This window comes from Gavia stellata, chromosome Z (assembly GCF_030936135.1).
Source record: "Gavia stellata isolate bGavSte3 chromosome Z, bGavSte3.hap2, whole genome shotgun sequence".
Lineage (NCBI taxonomy): Eukaryota > Metazoa > Chordata > Aves > Gaviiformes > Gaviidae > Gavia > Gavia stellata.
Genome location: NC_082637.1, coordinates 46,301,508 through 46,317,283, shown reverse-complemented (window position 1 = coordinate 46,317,283; position 15,776 = coordinate 46,301,508). Strand labels below are relative to the sequence as shown.

The window sequence follows — 15,776 nt, the reverse complement described above, 5'->3', positions numbered from 1 at the left end:
CTTACGATTTCTTTGACCTTTAGAAAACAGTCACTATTTGTAGCTTGATTTTTTCAAGATGTTCTCCGGTACATAAAGATGGCAGGGAATTCAATTTAAAAGTCAACTCATGAAACACCATATAACAGTCAGAAGATAGCATCGCTTTAGGCGATATTTTATTAAGTGAACAGCCATTCAAAGCATTTTGGAGCATATTATATCCTATTCAAAGGCATTCACTTCCTTCAATGCAACAGCAAAAGTATTTTACAAGAGAGATGATATTTGAACTATCCACAGGCATATGGATAAAATGCACAGTACTCAGCTGTAACGGAGATGAGTCGTCTTCTTGCTTTACAGAGGACTGTTAAAAGGACAGACACATAAAAAGGTCTGTCTTTTTTTTTTTCTTCTCAGGGAAAAAGACTTTCATGAGCTCCCTTAGAACAGCTGCAAAAATACCTTCAGTCTGTCATCTGGAATTCCTGAAGGTGACTTGTGGATTTGTGGCTAATGAAACATTGCAAAATAGCACTCACCATGTTGTAAAATAGCCCTAATGGTTTATTAGCCTCTTACAAGGCAAAAAATGAAAGGTGCCCCAAGCATGTTATTCTGTTATAATTATATAAAGCACAAAGTTAGAAACCATGTCAGAACAGAATCATATATTGGGAGGTTTCCCTGTGACCTCAAAAGTGGATTACAGATGATTTGTGACATTACAAAACGATCACTGGAGACCTGGGGTCCGATTAAGGATTCTCACTGATGAAAATCAGTATGCTTTCTCATGATTTACAACAAAGCAAGATTAAAATTTGGTCACCAAAAACTTATTCCACTTGACCTTATCCAGCACAAGAATTTGTTCCTGAAACAGGACTAGCTCATTCCACAGAGAAGCCATCTGATAAGAGTAGCAGTGGGTAATAGATTGCTTAGGGTTGAGAGCAAGGAGAGGGCACTGAAAGGACTGTTCTTTCCAAGGTTGAGAAAACACAGTATGCGTTATATATCATACAGTCTTTTTGATATTTCTCTTTTTCTACCTTTACAAGACAAGATTTAGTAAAGTACAGGAAAGTACCCTATTTCTAAACAAATGACCTTGTACGCCACCTCTTAGCTGAATAAAGAGGGAAGCTGTTTCCTCCTAAACAACACTAAAGTTAAATAATTTTACTTTTCTGGGGGAAAAAATATCACACATTTTTATTTTTTCAAAGACAAAGCAGTTTTAATAATTTTCATTTACTGGATTTATCTTAGTTTAATGTGTTGTAGTAAAAAATTCTAAGGCAGACAAAAATAATCCAGTGCTACACATGGAGAGAACAACCAAGAAAGCTTGCAGGGACATGATGAATGGCTTTACATTCCTGGGGAAGTATTGACCCAGATTGCAGGACAGTGCTTGCTGGTGCAATTGGTACCAATGGTTCTAACAGCCACAACACAACCACAATTGGATTTTCACCATGTTGCCAGTGTGGGGAAGAGTTTCCCCCTTCTCACTGTTTCCAGGGCATGTTCCATGAACAAAGCCCATTTCCATAAGATTTCCTTACGGACAAAGACGTGTTCCCTGCATAAAAATCTTTCCTGACACAGATGGACCGTACAGACAGACACTCCCCTTCAACCTTAAATCTGCCCAGTTTTAAGCACTTAAGTTGGAGTTCTGGGAATAGGGTACACAGGGCTTTTGGGCGGCTGTTTGTACAGGGGTGATTTTCATCCACAATGACCACAAATGCCTACTTGTTTCAAAAGAAATGTAACTTGTATTCTTCCTTTGCCCTTTCCAGTGTGCAGTCTGAGTGCATTAACTTATTTATTACATAGCTGTACCTATCCAATTGAAATTCTCACATCCAGCGACATCCTGCAGATGTGAACATTACTGGGATTACACTGAATCTAAAAGGCCAAAAGTGGAGAAAAATTATGATGCTTTTCACCTGTGATCAGGACATTTTCCCTACAACATTCATGTTTTCTGAAAAAAAAACCCTGTTTCTCTTTCACTAAGTTGTCAAATCAAAACATGTAAAAGACAAAAGTATTTTATTCCTTGCTAAATGGTCCAACACAGTAAATGCTAACGTGTTGACAGTGATAGTTCAATAAATGTTAATTACTTATTCAAAAACAAGGGAGAAGACAGGAGAAAAGAGCCGTTTCTCTTCCCTGTTACCTCTACCATTTCTTCTACATTTTCTTTCCTTCCTATCTTCATAAAATGTTTTCACTTTTTAAGGAACAGATGTCTTGCCATCCCTTGCCCAGATCTTCAAAGTATTCTACTAGATCTAGTCCTTAGTTTCAAGGTTGGTTACAAACCGGGCCTGGTTTGACTGAAAGGGAGAGTTTGCACCAGTCACTTACACACTACCATCTCAGGCTGGATGAACTCCGTCTGCCTAATTCTGAATCCACTTGAACATCAAAGGTCTAACTCACACTTCAGGGTTAGCAGGGTCACATTCCACCTAAAAGAAGACTAATACTGCCTGAACTGTTCACAACAAGCTTCTTGTTTGACAGTTTTTGCCCCATTTTCTGTTCTCAAATGATGTGCAAGTGAACATATTTTGTCACATTCTTTAATAAGTCACTAAACGCTTTATGTGAATTCATTCAAAAAATGGCTTGCCCTGATCTATCTGCTCTGAGCTGAGCTGTAAGCCTTGAATATTTGCAGTGTGCCATTCAGGCTGCAATTTTCCACCTGACGGTAACTCCTGGTTTCTGGAAGGTTCCCAAATCCACAGAAAAAATTTAAGATGGCCATCCAAATGATCCTGATGCACATTCTCACAGAACTACATTTAGGTATGAGTTTGTACAATGCTTCACCTTTGACAAATAGTTTTGTGAAGGAAAATTCAGTTAAGAAAGTTGGCAAAAGGCAACCAGAAAGGCCATAGCAGTTTCAATAAATATGGTCAAATAGAGGATCTCTTCTCTGTGTTTTTTTCCTAAATGTCAGCAGGGACTGAAAAAAAAATGCAACCAAGAAAGGGCCTGACAGAGAAAAATGTCAGGGAAAAAATGGAGGCATAGGAAAAACAAGTATAAAGATGTTATCACAAATGGGCAACTATTCCGCAATGAAATAAAAAATGGTGGAAAAAATGTAAAAGACACTGGTGCTACCCAGATGCGTATACATCCTTTGATCTCACCTTGAGGAAACTCACTACCTTTCATTATGCGTCAGATTGTCCACATCAGAACACACCACTAAGCTTTTCAGTCTATGAGAATTCACTATGGTTGAGGAGAAATAACATGCTAGAGGTTATAAGGCCCAGCTAACCCAAAGCAAGCAATCAGTTAATGATCGCACTTTTCTGTCAAAAACCAGTATCTAGAGTAGTTATATAACTTAGGTTAAAAATTACAATGAAATAGACATATCCTTTGAAAACAGGGTATTATAAAAAGTTTTCAAGCGGGACTAGCTTTGCAATCCCAAAAGATGTACCATGACTGTATTGCAAAACCTCATCTCTATAGCATCTCGATAGCATCTTCGCACTGGTATGAAATAAATGTAATGAACGCAAGTGTTCTGCGAACTTAACTCAGACCATTGCAGGAACAAATCCAACCTGCACCTTAAGACAGAGGCAGGCAGAGAATAGAGAACTTTCTCTCTTTTACAGCTAAATTAAAGAAGCAAATGCCAAACGTGGAAGGCAAGGACATGGTATAAATTTGTAAGGCTATTTTTCTCCTAAGACATGAACCTTCATTTAGGGAGTATCCTTTCCACTATTTCTAAACCTTTATATTACAGCTTTTAGCTCATAAGCACAAGTAGGTTATGCAGAATAGGGTAAAGACTGTGACCAAAAGGAAGAAACAGGTACTAAATAGATTTTGTGGGGTAAATGTATAAAACCGATGGAAGAACAGTATGAAGCAAATGTAAATGCTATTGACTGGATTTTACAAGAAAATTTGCGATGATGTTATACTAAATCTTAACCCTAGTCTGCTTTAGCTCTACTTAAGGTCTGAATGCTAACACATCAGATAAAAGCAACTAGACAATGCTACACAAAGAGCAGTTTCACCCGCAGCATAATGAACTGAATTGGCATGTGTACCACGAATAACTAATTATCCAATAATTACTCTAATAATTAATCTTATGAATACCACAGGAATTAACGTTGATAGAAAATGACCTGGGTGGGAAAATGAAATATAGCTATGCACAATGGTATTTAAAGGTGGTAAAAACTTGCATCAGTTATAAGAGATGTTTCCAAACAAAGAAATCTATTGAAAGAAAGTTGTAGACACCCCTTAACTTAACACTTAGGACATTTAAAAATAGGCCAAAATAAACCACTGGAAAATTTAACACAATGACTAATCTCACACTGACTCCATAATCTTGCAATAGGGATGTAGAATGTTCCAAAATGTCTTTTCCATCTCTAATGTCTAATATCTGTAAGCCTCTGGACATGTTTGGGCTATCCAGCCACAGACATTAGGTCTGGCTCCAGAAAGCAGCATGATGCCAGTGTACAACTCAGTTCCCAGAGTTTGGGAAATCTCCAGAGCACCGCTGTTGCTAACCACTTTCCCAAAAGTACTGAATTTAGTCTCATCTTTACAGTCTCCCTAATCTGATCCATCCCTTCTGGGGAACTTTGAAAAGAGCAGTCGCCTCAGGCAAGCAGAAAGATGACAGCATAGCTTACCTCCACTATGCACACCGAGAATGATTACTGTTTGTTAGGAAGAACAAAATACTCATTTGCAACACCTCTGAGAATGGTTGGTGGATCAGTGTATTTTCATGTATCAAAGCCCTGAACACAATATTTCACCTGAAAAGAAAACCACAGTTATTATGCAGTGTTGTTATCGAGATCTCCCAGCTCAATATTTTAATGCTTATTATTGGCACAGTGACAAGTTTATGACTGACTGTGTTTCTCTATCATTTCTGAAGCCCTTAATTTTTGTTAGCTGCAGAAAGGAGATACATTTTCAAAGCTATCCATGACCATGAATGATTCCTGTTTGAATGTCAAACTAGAAAATCTGATTTTCAAAGGTTAGGTGCTTGACATATTCTGAAAATCAGGCTGTCTGGAAATGTCTTAGACTGTGCTCCTAATATGGAAGTAACTGAATCATTCATCACTTTTACAAATTAAACTTTTAAAACACAAAGACATTTTTCTTTCATCCCGGCATTCAGATACCACAGCTAAGGGCATAGTAGAGGAATGGAGCGGAACTCTACTAACTGCTTTGACATTTTTTAATTTTAGGTGAAGTGTAGGAAGAAAGATGCATGTACCTGCATGAATGTAGCTGCTGTTCTTGTCATAAAACCTGCTAATTATCCAAGCTATCTCCCTCCATATAAAAATCCATCTTAGTTCATTCTTCTCCTCTGGTATTTCAAGGAAATGAACAAATGAACTAAAGGAAGTTTAGGCTGCTGACCATATCAAAAGTTGCAGTGATTAACTAAAACTGCCTTTTAAAAGGCCTAGTTAAATCAGAGCAAATACTTGTCCAAGCACACTTAAATTAGTTTATTTATTGGGTAACACTGATTTATTTGAATTTGGTAATCTGGGTCAGGACTCTGAAATATTTGCATGCCTACTTCATGTTTAGCGTACTATTTAGTCTATACACATTTTGTTTTAGTACAATGGAAGAATGAAACTCTTCTAAGAAGGTGTAATAAACAAGTCTGACACTCTTTTATAGCAGGTCAACTCAATAAAGACATCACCATTTCTTGATGATATGAGGCCAGCTGTGCTTAAAGAGACCTATTGAAACATACACAAAATCAGCTTGCTAACTCCAAATTTATGTTGAATTAGATTTTTATTACTTAAATTATTTTGAAAGATGTTTTTATTTTAACAGCTACTTTTGTGTGTAAACAAGGCCTTAGGCAAATATCACGGGATACATCAAGGATACATATTAAATTGAACAGATTGGGGATATGCTTTTGAATGGCATGTTTCACTGCAGCCATCTTCAAATTCTAACACAGAAATTTAATTTGGATGTAGAAGAAGTAGGAGACCAAATTAGGCATTATCCTTCCAGAGTACATGTTACATTTGTGTTGGTGTAATCTGAAACCACAAAAATGAAACTGCTACTCTTATTTTTGTCCTTCAGACTGTGTAGAGTGGAACTCTGCTTACCCACAAAGCTACTGATTTCTGCATGTTTCTCATACAGGAAAGCTCAGAAATTCCTATTTCTTGCAAATGTGTATGAATATGTATGAAATACGAACTTCAAAGAAGCACATCCAAAAAATGAAACACAAACCTATTAGGTGCTTTAGAGAATATCTGGTTGTAAACATCTGAAAAATCTGAAAATAAAAAAGTCAACAAACAAAAACCAACAACCAAACAAAAAACATCTAACCGCTTTTGTGTGTGTATATGTTGACATGTCCAACAAAGAACTCCCATAATACTGTGATGGTTGAAATTGGTTTGACATAGTGACAGCATGTGTGGTTTGCATTCATCTTTGTAGAACACAGTTATTTAAAACCCTTATCTAACTGGCTTAACAGGTGACCAGAAATGTGTTGCCTTCACAATTACTTTTGCCTTTGTTAGGACCAAAAAAGGGTTGGAGTCCTACTCAGTTCTTAGATTTGCTTTAACAGCATGTGTGGTCTAGTTTGTAGTTTAGATTGGAACAGAGTTCAAAAAAGCAAAAGTCCAGCAAAGTATTGTGCAATATTTCCATGTTTACTGTACTGGATGCACTGGGTAAATACTCTCAATGATACTTACTATTTCATATATAAATAACAATGTCCAACTTTACAAGGATGCTACTCAATTTTTAAGTAAATATTATACATGGAAAAGGCATATTAAAAAAAAAAGGAAAGACTGAATTAAAAATATATTTAAGGCAAATTTACGTACCCTCTCGAGTGGATGGACCTCAATGCAGGGACTGGGGGAGCAAAGTCCCTCCCACTGTAAGAGAAGATCAGGTTCAAGACCACCTGAGGAACCTGAACATACCTAAGTTTACGGGACCCAGCAAGATGCATCCCAGGCTCCTGAGGGAATTGGCTGATGTAGTTGCCAAGCCACTCGCCATGATATTTGAAAAGTCATGGCAGTCAGGTGAAGCCCCCAGTGACGGGAAAAAAGGAAACATTGCAGCCATTTTTAAAAAGGGTAGAAAGGAGGACCCTGGGAACTACCGACCTGTCAGCCTCACCTTTGTGCCTGGGAAGATCATGGAACAGATCCTCCTAGAAGCTATGCTAAGGCACATGGAAGACAGGGAGGTGGTTCGAGACAGCCAGCATGGCTTCACCAAGGGCAAGTCTTGGCTGACCAACCTAGTGGCCTTCTATGATGGAGTGACTACAGCAGTGGACAAGGGAAGGGCTATGGATGTCATCTATCTGGACTTCCATAAGGCCTTTGATACGGTCCCCCACAACATCCTTTTCTCTAAATTGGAGAGATACTGGTTTGATGGATGGACTATTCAGTGGATAAGGAATTGGCTGGATGGTTGCATCCAGAGAGCAGTGGTCAACAGCTAAATGTCCAGATGGAGATCAGTGACAATGATGTCCCTCAGGGGACCATACTGGGACCAGTACTATTTAAGATCTTCATCAATGACATAGGCAGTGGGATCGAGTGCACCCTCAGCAAATTTGCAGACAACACCTAGCTGAGAGGTACGGTTGACATGCCTGAGGGACAGGATGCCATCCAGGGGGACCTGGACAAGCTTGAGAAGTGGGCCCATGTGAACCTCATGAGGTTCAACAAGACCAAGTGCAAGGTCCTGCACCTGGGTTGGGGCAAGCCCCTGGTATCAATACAGACTGGGGGATGAATGGATTGAAAGCAGCCCTGCAGAGAAGGACTTGGAGATACTGGTGGATGAAAAGCTGGACATGAGCCAGCAATGTGCACTCACAGCCCAGAAAGCCAATCATATCTGGGGTTGTATCAAAAGAAGCATGGCCAGGAGGTCAAGGGAGGTGATCTTGCCCCTTTACTCTGCTCTGGTGAGAACCCACCTGGAGTACTGCGTCCAGCTCTGGAGTCCTCAGCACAGGAAGGACATGGACCTGTGGCAGCGGGTCCAGAGGAGGGCCACAAAAATGATCAGAGGGCTGGAACACCTCTCCTATGAGGAAAGGCTGAGAGAGTAGAGGTTGTTCAGCCTGGAGAAGAGAAGGCTCCGGGGAGACCTTCTTGTGGCCTTTCAATACTTAAAGAGCGCTTACAAGAAATATGGGAACAGACGTTTTTGTAGGGCCTGTAGCAATAGGACAAGGGGTAATGGTTTTAAACTAAAAGAGGGTAAATTCAGACCAGATATAAGGAAGAAATTTTTTACGATGAGGGTGGTGAAACATTGGAACAGGTTGCCCAGAGAGGTGGTAGGTGCCCCATCCCTGCAAACATTCAAGGTCAAGTCAGATGGAGCTCTGAGCAACATGGTCTAGTTGAAGATGTCCCTGCTCATTGCAGGGTAGTTGGACGAGATGACCTTTAAAGGTTCCTTCCAACCCAAACCATTCTATGATTCTATGATTCTATGTATGCAGTTAACCGTTACAGCACTGTATTTGCAGGACCCAAGTCATTAATATTCCAAAATTGCTAACGATATCCTGCCTCCAACTCTTCCAAACAGGCCCACTCCATATTCTCTTTATATGTTCATCTCCTTCCTGTAATAAGACAAGACTATTTGCACTTCTTTTTATTCTCTGCTCCCATAACACCTCAGAGATTGAAGTACAGTCAGTTGCTTACAGATTGAGTCACACCAATATCATCCAGCATATATGTTAGTTCATTCCCAGGCTGTCTTCTGGGAGGCAACTGGGGAGCACCTCCACACATAGCACACTCCAGAGTCAACAGCTGATCCTACACAGTCCCCACAGAGTCCTCCAAGGCTACATCAGCATGCTTTGCTCTCCCACACATTCCCAAATCACACCCCATAGCATGCAACACATAATCTCAAGAACCAGTATAAACAAATCACACTGGCAGTCTGCAGCATGCATTGAGTGGAAAAAGGCTATAAAGTATCATAGGGTATCAACAGGAGCCCCAGGCTGATTCGTGTGCAAGCAGACACGAGCAACCTGCTCCAGGGATCAATCCTAGACTACCTATAGGTGAATCAATTGAAAATAATTGGCCTGAAGGCCAGGTGTTGAATGCCCTCAACAATGTTCACAAGACTTTACACCGCAAAGATAACCTTAAAAACATATAGCCAACGTAACAATGTCTAACTGACGCTACACCATGAAGTGGAATAGCCTTATCAGCTACAAGCTTCAACTCAATGGGGTGACTGTTGATCAATACAAGTACTTACTCTCCTCCCTGTTCATTATTTTTCTTTCTGACTAAAGCCAGAGAGAGGAGGGATGCTCACACTGGAAAACCTTGCACATTCTAGTGAATAAATGACTATTTTGGGGAGTAGTCACACCTAGTTTAGGTGACTAACTTAGGACACTGATCTCCCAAACAGCCCTGCACAGTCAATAAAATGATAAACTTCTCCAGATGTGGAGCAAGAACCTAATTTAGATGCCTTCACTTGCCCTTCACTTCTCCATTGAAACAGACACCGCTTGGGAAAGCATTATATTAATTTCCCCCACCCCTGGTCTGGTAAGTCACAAGGTTTTTCTTTTGTAACCATAGAGTGCAGAAGTTATTATTTATGGGTCTCTGAGGGTACATCAAATCCAAGAATGCAGCAGTATGCATATGTCCATATTCAGTCATCTGCACAGGCTACTGTGAGTGACACCTTACTGGGCCATTTATACTGGATGAACATTGGTGCACGAGTAGGACTTTTACTGCTTCCCATGACCCCCATGCACCATAATGCCAAGGTTCCGAAAACTACTGACAGAGTATGGTAAGAGGCTACCTTTCACTGACAGGTGAAATCCTCTGTTAGTAGGGAATTCAATCCCATCTTCAAGAATAAAAAGTGCTCTCTCAGTGTGTATCTCCATCAGGCATATACTAAGATATTACTGGATGCACAAACCGAAATTTTATCAGCTAATTAATTTACAGGACTCCTGCCAGACATTTTTAATCACAGTTGTAAATCTCTTGAAATGTAGGAAAAGCAATATAATCCAATGAAAGAAATGTGCTTAGAAATCATTTGAGAGGACTTAACCACATATATAGGCCATGTATTTTTAATTATGTCTGAATTTGAACTGCTAAATTTTAAAGTCAACCGTTTTTCTGTCTATCTGATTTTCTTATTTTCTAAACATTCTCAGTGTAAAAATAGGTCAGAGAATGAATTAAAGAAAACATGAGTTGGAAAGGAGATCCATTCGGAAAGGGTGTGAAACAAAAAGGGGGAAAGGACATCAGGATTAAACAAAAAGCTGCCCAGGAGTCTTTCCAATAAATCCAGATCAGACACATACTGACTTTTCTGGCTGCCAAAATGACCCTTAGTGATGGAATAGTGCTACTCTGTAATAATTTGGAGGGCTGATGTAAAGAACAAAATTAATTGCTAAGACAGGAAAAGATAGTGAACAGAAAATGTAGCAAATGTGGGAATTCAAAAATCTATCAGATCTTATTTTACTGTCCAGTCATGGGATATATTTTCCTATATGGTGCTTTGTGAAAAAGAGCAATAGTTGCCTTCCTCATTACTTTTAGAGCTACCCTGAAAACTGAAAAGCTGAATTTGACAATACCATTTCTGTTGTTAGAAAACCTGCATTGAAGAAGAGGGGCCAGAAAGTTATTTCCCTGGGTTTAGTTCCACACAAGAAAAGATTTCCTTCCTCCAACAGAGCACCATGAGCCCCAAAGTCCTTACCCAAAATGACGGTTACAAATACAGACAGAACCCAAATGCTCATTAAATAAAGACAGACTGGTATGTTTTTAAACCATTTTAAGGAGTTAATTTATTGACAAAGGATATATAAACCTGCATGTAGATGATCATATTCTACATGGCTAAAAGATGCAGAAAGTGAAGAGCCGAGCTATTTTCTGTCATGATTTTCGTCAGTTGTATGATACCAACGATAATTCCAAATTCCAAAATTCAAAGTCAACCTTTCCGTTATTATTATTACTGTATGAAACTCGCATTTCTTTAACTGAAAGGTGTATGTGAATAAACCTCTGCCTATGAACGCAATGCTTCATGCCATGCCCTGCCTTTCAGACCAGCAGGCAAAATGAACACTGTCCTCTGCCAGGGAAGCCTGTCAGCACTAGTGGGACCATGCACTGATCCTCCTGCTCAGGGAGCATCACAGCAGCCTATTCCCAGCCACGCAAGGATGCAAGGCCGGCAGTAAAGGCTCCTCTACTCCCCCTCCTGGGAGGTCCGAAGTTCAGCTGCTGCCATTCCTCATAAAGTAAACGGCCTGCTTTCTGCTCCAGAAATGAAGGACAGCCGAGCTGGATGGATTTTGCAGATGAAGGCAGGAGCTGGGAGGGGGCTGAGCTCATCCCTCAGCTGTCCGCAGAAGGCAGCCCCACTGGGAGAGATAGCCATTCCGGCTCTCCCGTGCTGGGGAAGTTCAGGAGGCCCCTGTCCCACGCCAAGGCACGATCCTGCCCCATTGCAATCCCCTCTCTCAGACCACCTACGCCTGGAACATCTCAGCATCCAGGCCCCATCCTCTCCAGCTGCACCAACGTGGACCGGTTTCCCCAGCAATCAGGCAGCGCGGCAGCACTTTGTACAGCGCCTGCAATGTCGTCTCCAACTTACCCACCCCAAAGTAGCTGACTTCCACCAGTAACAGTGTTATCAGTGAATAGGGCTGCAAAGCAATGCACGAAAGAGCCCAGCGTAGATAGCAATGTGTATTTACTGCACCCTGCCTGAATGGCATCTGGCATTTTTAATAACACTATTAAACAAAAATTAGAAGAAACTGCTCTAACCTAGCTGGATGAAGGCAGGGTTTCTGAATGCAGTTTTCACGGATTTAAAAACACAAACAAACACAATTTTTGTACCAGAAGAGGCAAAACCGTACTGAAGGAGAAACACAAGCAGCTTGTAAAACTGATGACAATGGAGCAAATCCTTACGAATGCTTCTCAACACATCAATCGTACTGACTCCCAGCCACATCACACCGCCATTCCACCCTTCACGCACTTTCAGACAGACATCAGTTCACACCGCACAGGATCCCAAGATCCCCGAGTTTCTGGAAAACAGATTTAGTCCTAATTTTTGTGACAGATGGAGTTGATAGTCTCAGGGTGAAAAAAGCGCCAGTTTTGACAGGCAGTAGATACCGATGCCCCTTGTGGTTGGAGACGATGCTGCTCTGGAATTAAGGTAGCACTAAAAGTAAAGGCAATGGGTAAATGCACCACTACTTATTTTGTTATGCTCCTCTCGTTGTGCCTTTATATTTTTGTGTCTACTTCCTTATAAGCAAAGCAAAGAGAATGGAGAGTGTAACAGGAAGGCAGGACGTCAGCAAGGTTCTTCGCTTTCAGTGAAAACACATTTCATCCTCTTAACATAGATTTTAAACAGTAAAAACTAGTTGGCAAATCTTCATAAAGTATCAAAGAACTGTACTGAGATCTACTGTATTTCTGTCAACAGGCATCCTCATAGGTCAGCGTCTTCAACCCCTGCACAAAAACCTCAGGCGAGAAGCTGAGCTGAAGGAGTTTAAAATCGGTGGGGGATGCGGGAAGTGGCAGGAAAGTTGCAATACCGAAGGCATAGCAAAGCAGTACTTACATGGTCGCAGTACATCACTAACAGAGTTAGCTTTGCGCTCCCTCAGTGTACCAACACACTGAAACCAGGAGCTCTGCTTAGCTTTCAGTAAGAACAATGTCGGTCCCATTTTGAGCCTGATCCTCCCTACCTTTCGGGAAGCAGCTCTGCCCTCACTTGAACCAGTGGGAAGTTTGGGTACACACATCACTCGGGCTAAAGACCTTCCGCCCCCCCCCCCCCCCCCCCGCCCCCCGCTGTAAGGAGCAGGAGCAGTTTAAGAGCAACATCCCTGCAAAAGCAGCACTCAGGTCCACGCCGCCTGCCCTTCTGCCTCCGCGGCGACGCGGCACGGCTCTCCCGGGGAGCCCCGCCGCCGCCGCCCGGGCAGCCCCGGAGCGCCGAGCCGGGCCGCCGCCGCCGCGCGCCCCTCGCCCGGCCGCCGCGCCGCCTTAACGGGAGGAGGGGCTCCTCGGGGGGCTGTCACTCTCCTTAAGCCTTTCCTTTCAAGCTTTGAATGTGAGCTGCCCTCCAGCCCCCCTCTCTCCTTCCCTCCCTCCAGCAGATCGTAAAGAGAGGAGGGCAGAAAAAAAAAAGTTTCAACAACAGGCTGGACCAATGGCAAGTGGCGAGGCAGGGAAAGGGGGCCGAGCGAAGGGAGAAAAAAGTGGAGAAAAGGAGAAAGAGAGCGAGAGAGCGCAAGCTGGGGGGATGTGTAAAAGAAGAAGCGTTGCTAATTTTTTTTGTTTGTTTGCTTTTCCATGCATGCATAATGAGGCCTAATCAGAGCACGTTGCTGCTGCTCGGAGGGCACTTTTGTATTTAAAGCCTTGCAAAGAAAAAAAGATCCACAGACGGATCCGCAGAGCAGCTTGCAGGGCTTGTTGACAACAGAAGCAGCATCAGTCGCCCAGAGAGAAAGAGACCCTGAAGGCTGCCTCTTCTCCTTTCCCCGTGCTATCTTCTTGCTAGCGGGGAGAGAGATTTCTTCTCCCCGCCACCCGAAAGTGCAACCCGTACCGAGAGGGAGTGAGCGGAGCCGGGACTGTGAATGGGATCGGAGCGGCTGGCATGTGCAGAGATGCTGCGAGCGGAGAGTTAAAAGCTCCCGAGGAGGCGGCAGCAGCAGCAACAGCAGCAGCAGCTGGGCATTTATTTTGTGAAAAAAAAAAAAAAGGGGGGAAAAAAAAGAGAAACGGAACTGCATGAGGAGCAGGGCAGCACCATGAGCTCTCCCGGCGCAGCCTGCAAGTCCCCGAGCACACTGCGGATCCGCTCTCCTCCGAGCCCCCGTTTGCACTGATCCCCCCCACCTCTCCGGGCGCCTTCGCCGCCGTCGCCGCCGCGCCAAGCCGGGAGCAGCGGGTGGGGGGCACGGGACGGCCCCGGGCGCCTGCTTCGTGCCGCCGCCCCGCCGGTTTCAGCTCCCGGCGGCTGGAGGGCCTCGGAGCCGGCGCGGATGGATTGATGCGAGGAGACCTCATGCACACGGCCGGCGGGAGTTTTGCAAACTTTTCCACGGGCGGCAGCTCCTTCTCCTCCTCCTCCTCCTCGTCTACCAGCGCCTCTCCCCCGCTCGCCTGCGGCAGCAGCCGCCGCCGCCGCCCGCGATGGTGGCCCGCTCGCCCGCTCGGCACGGAGCCGGCGGCGGGCGCCGCTGGCCGCGGCCGGCCGCCTGGCTGTGGCTGGCGGCGGCGCTGGGCGCCGTGTGGCCGCCGCGGGGCTCGCTGGTGCAGGGCCGGCGGCTGATCTGCTGGCAGGCGGTGCTGCAGTGTCAGGGGGAGCCCGAGTGCAGCTACGCTTACAACCAGTACGCCGAGGCGTGCGCCCCGGTGCTCCTGCAGCAGCCGCCGGCGGCAGGCGGCGGGGACGGGCCGGCGGCCGCTGCAGGCTCCGCCGCCTCCTCCAGGCGGCGGTGCCCCAGCCACTGCATCGCGGCCCTCATCCAGCTCAACCACACCCGGCGCGGCCCGGCGCTGGAGGACTGCGACTGCGCGCAGGACGAGAACTGCCGCGCCACCAAGCGCGCCATCGAGCCCTGCCTGCCCCGCACCAGCAGCCCGGCGGCCGGCGGCCCCGGCGGCCCCGGCGGCGGCCCCGGCGGCGGCGGCCCCGGCGTCATGGGCTGCACGGAGGCGCGGCGGCGCTGCGACTGGGACAGCCGGTGCAGCCTGGCGCTCAACCGCTACATGACCTACTGCGGGAAGCTGTTCAACGGGCTGCGCTGCACGCCCGAGTGCCGCGCCGTCATCGAGGACATGCTGGCCGTGCCCAAGGCCGTGCTGCTCAACGACTGCGTCTGCGACGGGCTGGAGCGGCCCATCTGCGAGTCAGTCAAGGAGAACATGGCCCGCCTCTGCTTCGGCGCGGACATGGGCGGCAACGGCGCCGGCAGCAGCGGCGGCTCGGACGGCGGCCTGGAGGAGTACTACGACGAGGACTACGAGGAGGAGCCGAGCCAGAAGGGGAGGGACGACGCGGAGGACAATGCGGGCTCCGAGCCCGGCTTCCCCGTGCAGGCGGATAACGCCGGCCGGCCCGCAGCCGCGGCCTGGGCGCTGCTGGCCTCCATCTTGCTGCCGCTGCTGCCGCGGCTGTAGCCTCTCTCCCTCCCCCCTTCTCTCTGCGCCGCGCCGGGCCGGGCCGGGCCGGGCCAGGACGGGCCCTCCGCGCCGGGCCGCCGCAGGCCTCCTCGCGGGCCCGCCCGCGGCGGCGGGGTCCGGCCGGCGGGGCCCCTCCGCCCGGCGCGGTTTTAAACGCTCTGACCATTACTCCTCCGACCGTTAGTCCGGGCGCCCCCCCCCCATCGTCCCCACCGCGTCTCCCCGAAGGCGGCGGCTCCCCCTCTGCCTCCGCTGCTGCCCGCACCCTTCCCCCGGCCCGGCCTCGCCTTGCCTCCCCGGCAGCCTTCGGCGGGCGAAGCCGCCGCGGCCTGGCGAGCCTGCTGCCGGGGCGGGGGGCGGGGGCCGGAGCGGAGCGGGCGGCCG

The 15,776-nt window shown here is 45.9% G+C and overlaps 1 protein-coding gene across 1 annotated transcript; it reads left to right on the top strand.

Moving 5' to 3' along the window:
- Positions 1-14,399: 14,399 nt before the first annotated feature.
- Positions 14,400-15,389, top strand: GAS1 (growth arrest specific 1). The gene has a single exon (XM_059834271.1). The coding sequence runs from the start codon at positions 14,400-14,402 to the stop codon at positions 15,387-15,389; it is 990 nt and encodes a 329-aa protein (XP_059690254.1).
- The last annotated feature ends 387 nt before the right edge of the window (positions 15,390-15,776 follow it).

What these genes read in the sequence shown, in the direction of transcription:
- GAS1 (XM_059834271.1), top strand. Translation starts at nt 14,400, where the DNA reads ATGGTGGCCCGCTCGCCCGCTCGGCACGGAGCCGGCGGCGGGCGCCGC.